Source organism: Mastigoproctus giganteus, chromosome 1, assembly GCF_048544385.1.
Source record: "Mastigoproctus giganteus isolate SK-2022 chromosome 1, ASM4854438v1, whole genome shotgun sequence".
Taxonomy (NCBI): Eukaryota; Metazoa; Arthropoda; class Arachnida; order Uropygi; family Thelyphonidae; genus Mastigoproctus; species Mastigoproctus giganteus.
Genome location: NC_143575.1, coordinates 261,281,419 through 261,291,449, shown reverse-complemented (window position 1 = coordinate 261,291,449; position 10,031 = coordinate 261,281,419). Strand labels below are relative to the sequence as shown.

The 10,031-nt window shown below is 34.2% G+C and overlaps 1 protein-coding gene across 1 annotated transcript; it reads right to left on the bottom strand.

Moving 5' to 3' along the window:
- Nucleotides 1-76: 76 nt before the first annotated feature.
- On the bottom strand, nucleotides 77-6,111 carry LOC150091858 (cathepsin L-like peptidase). The gene is made up of 9 exons (XM_090385934.1): nucleotides 6,040-6,111; nucleotides 3,812-3,906; nucleotides 3,548-3,697; nucleotides 3,112-3,264; nucleotides 2,778-2,901; nucleotides 2,521-2,621; nucleotides 1,522-1,682; nucleotides 1,077-1,187; nucleotides 77-217 (listed from the first exon to the last, which is right to left on the bottom strand). The coding sequence occupies exons 2-9, from the start codon at nucleotides 3,902-3,904 to the stop codon at nucleotides 118-120; spliced, it is 993 nt and encodes a 330-aa protein (XP_090242060.1). The 5' UTR covers nucleotides 3,905-3,906; nucleotides 6,040-6,111; the 3' UTR covers nucleotides 77-117.
- Between the last annotated feature and the right edge of the window lie 3,920 nt (nucleotides 6,112-10,031).

Sequence of the window (10,031 nt, the reverse complement as noted above, 5' to 3'; positions counted from 1 at the left end):
CAATTTATAGTTAAAAATAATTTTTTTATTTGTACATTACTAATTATACAGTAGAATTAGATAATTCAGTCCAAATTCTATCAATCGTTGTAAGTTTCCAAAGTTTTAGTTCAGTCTTTACACAAGAGGATAACAGGCCTGGGTAGCAATACCACACTGGTTGTTCTTGTTTCTGGACATCTTGATGTAACCATCTATACCCCAGTCGGTTCCCCAGCTGGAAGGTTAAAAAAACGATGTTAATTGGTTGTTTTAGATACAGATTAGTTTATCTCTTTTAAATTCTAATTTGATATACGAATATTCATTTAAGAAACATGTTTTTAATACACAAACCCATCCTACTAGTCACAAAGCCCAAAAATTACTATTTTAGATTATAAAAAAGGTATTCAATTTGATTACAAAATGAAATTTCTCTTTTTCAGCGAACTCTTTCAGTAAATAAATAATTTTATGGGGTTGTATAAAAATTTAGTTATAAGAATCTTTTGATCATCTAATTCCAATTCCATTTTCCGTTTTATTTTGAGAAAAATTCCATCATCTCCTAGAGCCATCATTTCGTTGGGAGTAATGTCCCAAAACGTGCTTTCTCAACCATCTAACATTTCTTTTATAAGGAAGAGAGAGAGAGAGAAAAGGAAGGAAAAAAGGTGCGAGATTCATTGGCACTTTGCCAGGGTATTAGAGAACATGGAGTCACCAACTCATTTAAACACTCCTGAACCCTTTTTTTATAGTCCCTGTTTTGCTTTGTAGTCATGTACCGTCCGTAAGAAGTCATGTAATAGCTTCACGTATCATTCCAAGAGCATTACAGTCCAACTATTTCCAAGACCTACTTTAGGTAATTGGTCAGCCTTTCCAGGACGTAATAAACGATATGGTTGCGTCTATCTTATCAACAAAATGGGATTATCCGATCTCCTAAAGGTTGCCACGCGTTTTTAAATGTTTTTAATACGATAAACAATACGTTCTTCCCATATTTAATTTCATTATTAATTTATGTATATTTAATAGCTCAAATTTGAAAAATTTTGCTTTAAAAGTAGGCATATAATACAACTTACCTGTTCTTCACCAACCAGTAGTCTTGACCGTTGTCAGTACCATATCCCACAACAAGAACACCGTGATCCAATGAGGTAGTACTGCAGTCTGGCTCGTTATAGATACCACCACTGGTTAAGAAAATATTAACATTAGGTACTATATTTAATAAACTATGATAATCAACAATACTAATTAAAAGACAAAGTGTATACAGCTCTTAAAATGAGTACAACTTATTGAAATAGTTCTTCAATCATTGCTTACAGCTATTTAGGTAACTTTTACTTATTTTAACGTATGTATACTTCTAACATGTCCTTGTTCTGGATATAACAAACGTTTAGTGTAGACCCTAACTGGTGAACTTGGGAAAATATTTTACTATGATTGATGAAGTTTTTTTAGCAGAGCTGCACCCATTAAAGAAACCAAGATTGTTCATTAGGGATGGAGAGTACTCACCTGTAGAGCTGGAAGCTAAAGTTGCTGGCATCAATAGCTACAGAGATTGGTCCGATGGTAGCAGCAGCTTGTTGTAGTGCAGTTTCACTTCCAGATTTTACATCGACGTGGCCGGTAACTGTGGCACCAACATTCTGTTTCTTGAAAGCGCAAGTTCCATCCTGTAAATTCAGATAAATATGAGTTAGGTCAACAATTTCTCCCTGTTGGGAGTAAAAATAATAATTATTATTAAAAATAAAGTTCTATGTTGTGTAATATGCGAATTAGCTGTATTGTGAAAACAATAATATTTAGTCAAGTTTTGAAAATTCGTGTTTCGTGGAAGAGCATGTATCGATCGATTTTAATTAGTGATACATCAAATGTTTGCTTTTCATTAAATTATTTCTTTTTGGATCAACTTTTCGCTTTTGTTACCAAGTAAACGTCTACGTTGTTATAAATCTCCTTTTATTGATTTTCTACTTTTATTTACGAATAAAATAAAGCGGTTTTTAAGTTAGTCTGTGTACAGTGCAGTGCGTGATAATGGGTCATTATGCCCCTAAATACAAACTTGTTCCACAGGTCTTTAAAATTTGAGATGTTTATTAATATTAGTGGCAAGATCAGCCAAAAAACATAAAAGGTTCCAGGTCATTTGCCCATTCCCTTTGATAATTTTTCATTAAATTGACTATAACCAACCACTTTCATAACAACTAATGTGAGTTTGTTCCAATAATCAATTACTTTGTGATTGTTACAGTAGTATTCCTTGATTAGTGTCATTAACCACCCTGTCAATCTTTGTATCCATCTACAAATTTCGAATATTAAACTTAAAAGCCTTCATCAGTATCGATAATAAATATTGAAAACAGCAAAGGGCTAAGCACTGAACCCTGGGGGTCTCGTCTAATAACATTAGTCCAAGAAACCGTCAGGGTTCGGTACTGGGCCCTTTTGCGCAACTGTGGTGCATATAGATTAATGCATTTCTAAATTAGATCTTACCTCAGCAGTGTATGGATAGGATTTTTCGGTGTCAATTCCTTTGTTCTTCTTGATGTAATCGAAGGCACTGTCCATCAAACCTCCCTCACAGCCAAGATTACCTGAAAAGAAAAGATAAAACCTTAACTTAAACTTATCCATCTACAAAGTTTATTATTCGTTGCTTGGGTTAATATTGACTTATTATGATGAAACACTTAATGCTACCACTCTTTATTGCTTTAACCTGATTCGCATAACATATGAAACAAAATTACCTTCTGGACCAGAGCAGTCTACCAGATTCTGTTCACTGAGAGAAACCAACTTTCCAGTCTTCTTCTTGTGTTGTCCTTCTAGAGATCCAGTAGTGGAGAAGGCCCAGCAAGATCCACATTGCTCCTATGTAGAAACAATGGTATTGAATGCTACTGATGATAGAGTCAACAGAAATACTTCTTTCCATTTTTTACCATTAATTCTTAAATGTTCTTTCCATTTTTAAATGTTTAAAAGTTTGTTTAAAATGACAGTTTATTTTGGTATTCATAGGATCAATACCCCTCCATAAATGATTGCCAATCTTTAATATTTCAGTAAAAAAAATGTTACCTGATTCTTGATTGGAGTAACCATTCCTTGTTTCCTCCAGTCAACTGAGGCGGGAAGTTCGAGATCTAAAGGTGGAACGTACTCACTTCCAGCTTTAGAAGGTCCATTGTTCATTTTGTAACCGTTCATGACTTTAACGAATTCCTCAGAGGTCTGTTGGGAGTTTAAAAAAAGTTGAGTTCATATTCATTTTCAATTAAACTCTTCTGTGCGTGAAATTTAAAAAAATATGTTTTAATTAACCTTATTTTTTTATTCTGTAAAGTGTTTGGATATTTTAATAGATTTTAGTGATAACATGGTCAGTTATTTATTAAGAGATAACATTATTTCAATCTAAACACAAACTTTATAATTTTATGTTTATATTGAAACCAAAATAAAACCAGTCGTTGACTGGTTTTGTTTCCATGATATTTGCCCATTAATTGCTTACCTGATCAGCATAGGGATTGAGACCAAGGTGGAAAGAGTGAAGTCCCAAATCGGCTTTCAAATTGTGGTCAATTATCTTTGCAACATTCTGTTCCCATACGAGTCTTCTTGCGGTTTCTTCTGTTGGTGCATATTGTTTGTTGAACTTTGTCTACAGTTAACAAAGACAAGAAATTGTTTTAATCTTTAAATTTCCTTTAAAATGAAAAGTTATTAATAATATATTAATATACCCATAATTATATTACTTGCATGATTCACTTACTTTGAAATTTTCCCAGTGTTGGTCAAGTCGGTGGTCAAAAGGACGAGCAAGGGCAAAAGCCACAAGAAGAGACGCAATTGCTAGACGAAACATTACTGTAAAAATGAAAAATAATCATTATATTAATAATTAATTTGTTAATTGTTCTTTATTAGGAAATAAAGTTTTCTGTAACTATTTACTTGTATAAATTTCTGATTTTATCATGAAGAACATGATAAAAAAAAACTGTAACATCCGGACCACCCAAAAACTATGTCATCTGCCTATGTGTATATGTTCATGAATGGTATATATTTCCTAATCAATTCAACTTTTTCCAAGAGCAGAAAATTTTGCTGTCCAGGCCTGAGACCGACTAACTCGGCCACTGAATTGAAATAAGCCCATATAAAGTTTCTCCCATCATTGACAAGATTCGAACCGCGGCCTTTTCCATCTTGTGTGGGGAGAACGTTTGCTTTTAATGGTTTTATGTTATATATATTCTAAAAAAAAGGGAAATGCTCCAGAAAATGAGGATTATAAAAATTTAATTGAAATTACAAAACTGCTTTCTTAAATTTAATATAAATGATGCTCAAACACAGTTGAATGAAAATATTAATTTACGGACTTGGAGATTAAAATATAAGTAATTATATTTAATTAATACAATTAAACGATGTTATATTAAAAATATCAAAGAAATCTAAAGGTAGAAAGAACACTATGTTTATGTCATTATAATGTTCCAATCTGTACATTTATAGCTGTTCATTTTCAGTTATAACTCCTTGGATTCCGGTAATTAGTACTTACAAGGGTGGGCAAAATAATGGAAACATCTGATATGAAAGTAGCAGTTTTTGTAATGGCTGTATTACGTATTTATGAACACGCAGTGATGATTTAATCAAAAAATTAGCTACAAGAAGATATTTATTTAAGGAAATCTTAGATGTTGCTTCAAATCTAAATTTTCCTAAGTTATGATTCCCAATTACAGAGGACCTCTGTAATTTCTAATAATCACTGTATTTATGTTGGAAATACAGTGATTATTAGAAACTTAAAATGAAGTAGACTCTTAGAAACATCGATTGTTCGAACTGTACAAGAAGTTGTTCAAATAGTTGAAGCATCGGCTCCAATTAGTGTAGAACACTAAATCAAAGACTGAACTAGAATCAGAGATTGAAGAAGTTTATAAGAATTCCTTCTTGTTTGACGGGATTCAAACTCAGCCCCCTTCAAGTGAAAGTGGTAAGCAGTACAACTATGGAGGACTTACCCGAATCACTCAAAGAATTGACAGATCGCACCATCCACAGGCGATATACATACATCAGCTTATTTTAAAGCAAATTCAGACTACACCTAATATAAAAGTAGTAGTTTTTGTAATAGCTGTTTTATGAACTGTATTTATGAAATTACAGTGATGATTTAATCAAAACTTGGCTATTATTTAGACTATTATGATAAAGATCCATATGCCATTATGGTACAGCTGAAATGTAATACGTTGCTATCTCTACTGATGATGTCAAAAAGCAATTAAATTGCATATATATATATATATATATGTGTGTGTGTGTTCGCACTGGCATGCTTACATCTACACGTGGAACCTGTCATTGTGAATCATCCTGTGGAGGATGCTGATCAGTCTAGAGAAGGGGAAAATAGCTGCCTCGTTTGAAGAAGACGAACATTACCGTACTCCACAAAGGACAAAAATGTGAACCAATTATTGAGGTAACTTCTTGCTATTTTTGATATGATATACAACGGACTGTCAACGTTTAAAGAAAAATAAAATAAAAATGCCTATATTGCCAAATAGTTTAAGGTGTCATTGCAAGCAGCTGTCAACGAAATAATCCCTCTTGTGTGTGATGTTAACTCCATAGTCTTTGAACGAGGCCGAAGACTTTTCTGGTATGCAAGGCATGCGTTGGTATTTTGCCAAACTGTTGAAGGCAGCGATTTGAGAATAGACTTCGCGTCTGTTACTCTAGAAAGAGGTCATTTCTCTGTATCACTTACAATACCTCGTATCTGGTATAAATGGAAGTAACTGAAGATATTTCATTAAGAATGGTTTAAGTCTACTTAAACTTACTTAGATGCCTTATAATTATCATCAGGTTAAATTGCGTATATTCGAATTTCGATCTCCTCAAGCACAAATAGATTGTAGCATTAATAGAGAATAATATAATAACAGAGGAATGAATCCTTACCTGATAGTTTGCTTTCAGTTATACGGATAGTCAGTTAGAGCCGATTTGGATGACTTCTCACTTCACCTGTAGGAAAATCTTACCCAAACGGGTTATTTTATACACCACGACAGCGTTATCACTTAACTAATAACGGGATATGATGCCATAACAGCTGATAGCCATTGCGATAGTCTCCATCCCATTTGATAATACTCCTTTTTTTTTTTGAACAATACAGATGCCACAAGTTGCAAATTAATCATCTTTCAAAGTATTCAACAGATTGTTATCTGTCGTGTGATAGAAATGCTGTGTCATTTAAGAGATTAAAAATGGTCTTTTATCTTTAAAGTTTAAAGAGGACAGCGGTCTGATAGAGGGAAGGACATCACGTATACGATAGCCGTTCGATTTTGAATAATCTAACTTTTATGCAGAAACAATAAAATCTTTGGTACATCAGCAAACCTAAAATTATCAACCTCTCTTTTTATCAATAATTTCTTAAAAATAATTCGCAATCTCATTTGAGTATTTTTATTCCGAATTTCAATTAATTTATTTATTTAATAAGCGCTAAAATTTTTGTTATTTTTAAATTTCTGATATTTGAACAATAAATTAATTTTCAGTAATTTATATTTTGGAATGGAATTTCTAGGTTTGACGTCATTTGCGCATGAGCGATGAATATTGATGAAAGCAAACTACATTAACGTGACACGTGAACAAGTTGCGTATCCAAAGAATATTTTTGTTTTATAAAAATAAAATAAATAAAATAACAGAATAATAAATGTTTGTTTGTGTTTTTAATCCAGCTTGATCTTGAATAATAATTTTAAAAAATATATATAGATTTTTTCAATAAAATTCCAGTCAAAATCCATTGTAAACGTTAATTAAACTGATAAATTAAATGAAATATCGGATTGTTCATAAGGGCCCGTTCACAAATGAAATAATGTAAGAAGAGGAGTTTGCAACCGAAATATTTTATGGTTCAGTGTGGAAGGCGTGTAATTGGAATATTTCATGGCGTAATAATTGGTAGACGTTCAGAGCTGTTTATGAAGCTTTACAGGAGGGCAAATTTTTGAAATGGTTTAAAAATTGTTTTCCATAATATTTCTACACTAGATTGAATAATTGTATATACTGTATACTTATATTTATAACTTGTTTTATTAAAATTTATTTAAACAATTTCCTGTAATCAGGGCCGATGTTAAGGTAGTAGTAGTGACATGTGATGCAAAAAAGCAAGTGTATGAGCTTATGCAGCATCAGCCAAAAAAAAAAAAAAAAAAATCACAGCATTCCCTCCAAATGCCTGTCCAGTTCCTCCTTAAATTTATTCAACCTATCAACTTCCACAACGACAGATGGAAGTTTGTTCCAGCAATTAACCACCCGCTGGCTAAAGGCAAATTTCCGCACTTCTATTCCACATCTGTCTTTTCTTAATTTGAATTTATGTCCCCTTAGGTTCGTAATCTGAACAAGTGGAAGGATCCCATCAGAATTCAGCGTGCTCAACCGATTCAAGGCCTTATACACCTCAATAAGATCACTGCGCAGGTGCCTAGTCTCCAGCCACTGCAATTTGCAGAACTTAAGCCTCTCTTGGTAAGAGGATCCCTTCATTCCCCTCACCAATCTTGTTGCCCTTCTCTGTACACGCTCAAGTAAATCTACAGCCTTCCTAAAATGAAACCTCCAGACCTGTACACAGTACTCAAGGCGTGGCCTGACCATTGCCTTATACAGAGGGACAATCACCTCCTTTTCCCTGCTAGCAAAATTCCTATATATCATTGACAAAACCCCATGACCTGCCCTGGCAGCCTGTCTGCATTGCTCAGAAAACTTCATATCTGCCTGCACAATTACTCCCAGGTCTTTTTCATTTTCTATCACCTTAAGTGTAGTAGCACACAGTTGGTACGTTTCTCTGGGGTTACTTCTACCCATATGCATTTGTCAAGGTAAAAGTATTTCGGTGTGTCAGGACCAGTTAGGTACAGTTTGGGAGAATTGGCTGCGATATATTTTAACATTTTTTTTTAATTGCAAAATAATATACAGTTGATTGAATATACAATAATTTCTTGGTTAACTTTATACCATGCATCAGTACAGGATAATCCGCAGCACAGCATTTAGCATTTATAGTTTCTCATAATTCAGTTATGGACTGGGCAGCTCCCGAGTTTGCAATAACAACTGACTATAGGCGCATTATAGCCCCAGCAGCTTATGCGCCGTTAGACCCCCATAACACACACTCAACTGACTGGCCAAAAAATTAGAAACTTTCATTCAATATCTAGTAGGGCCATCTTTTGGCTGAATTACAGCCGCACACGTGGTTCCATAGATTTCATTAGTTATCTGAGGGGGTCTAGTTCCAGGTTTTACCGTTCTTCCATCAGGATACTGTACTGTATTGTGGTCAGTAGAGAACTGTGAGTTGAATTGCCCTTTCTAACATATCCCAGACATTCTCAACTGGATTTAGATCTAGAAAATCAGGAGGCCATGATATATGTTGGAAATCCTGCGATTTTTGCGTTATCTTCTTGAAAGAATCCATCATAATCCGGATAAAAATGGAGCACTGCAGAGTGAAGTTGGTCCGATAAGACAGAAAGATATTCATTGTAGGTGGCACGACCTTATAACGGTATAAGTGAACCAACGGTACCAGTCCGTACCAACAGTACATACAGGAATTTAGGTTCCGATATATTTGAAAATTTTTTATTGCAAAATAATACACAGTTGATTGAATATAAACAATAATTTCATGGTTTACAAAATCAGAAATATTTCGTCTTATCTGTAATATGTTTTAGTCAATTAAATCATGAAAACAATTTTGCGCTATGTCCTCTTCAGCATTCTTTAATTATTAAATATACTTTGGTGAGTAATTTAATAATTGTTTCTCAGCCATACCCATACCACGATAAATCCCTTTAGTCGCTTGAGTGGTTAACAAGACACGGTCTGGATGCATGGTTTCATGAAGTTCACGCCACACTTTCACCTTGCCATTGGTGCAGAAAAATGTAAATCGAGACAGTCAGACCCCATGATCTTTTACACTGTTCCACAGTCCAGTGTTTCGGTTGGCAACACCACTCCAGTCGAATCTTTTGAATTTTTACAGATAGAAGTAGCTTTCGTATAGGCACACGACGAACAAATCCAAGATTCTTCAATAACCGCCTTACAGTTCGATTGGAAACGAGTCTTCTTTGCCTAAATTGATTTTTCAGTCATTTGCTGCACACTGGACCTTCTATTCTGAGAAACAATTCGGTTTAAACTCCTATGGTCTCATCCTTGGAGTAACGACTTTCTGCCACATTTCTTCCTTTTAGAAATTGCACCCTCCTTTCCTCTTCGACTCATTATATACTTTGGAGATGGTGCTTTTGATACTCACCAGCGATTTCCTCGGTTTTCTCAATTGTGTCTCCCGCTAAATAATTTCCAACCTTCACACTGTTAAAAATTGGAAACATGACCTGTCTTCGACTAAGAATCCTCAGGAAAACATACAGTATTTATCTGATACCAAGGAAAGTGGGATCATGCTAAGTGACAACTACATTTGCATACCATACATTTAATTGTTTGCTGATGTTAATTGCAAAAGGCTTCTAATTTTTCGGTCAGTGAGCTTACGATCTGTTTTTCTATTTAGATGGATGAAAAACCCGATGGTATTTAGTTTGAACAAATTAAAATTCTTTTTTTTTAATTCACGCGATGAGGTAAGAATAAATATTCCCTTTTGTGTGTCTTTTCTTTTAGTGTCTGTGTCTATCGTTTCTTTGTTTTCTTTCTTTGCTGGGCATTCTTTGTATGCGAAGTAAAAGATTGCGTCTGACTTTTCACAAAACCACTAACAGACAAGAATCACCACCCAAATAGCGTCTCCAGCCACCCATCCGGAAGCGTAATAGTTATCCATTAGGTTGTGCCACCGACATCCTAAT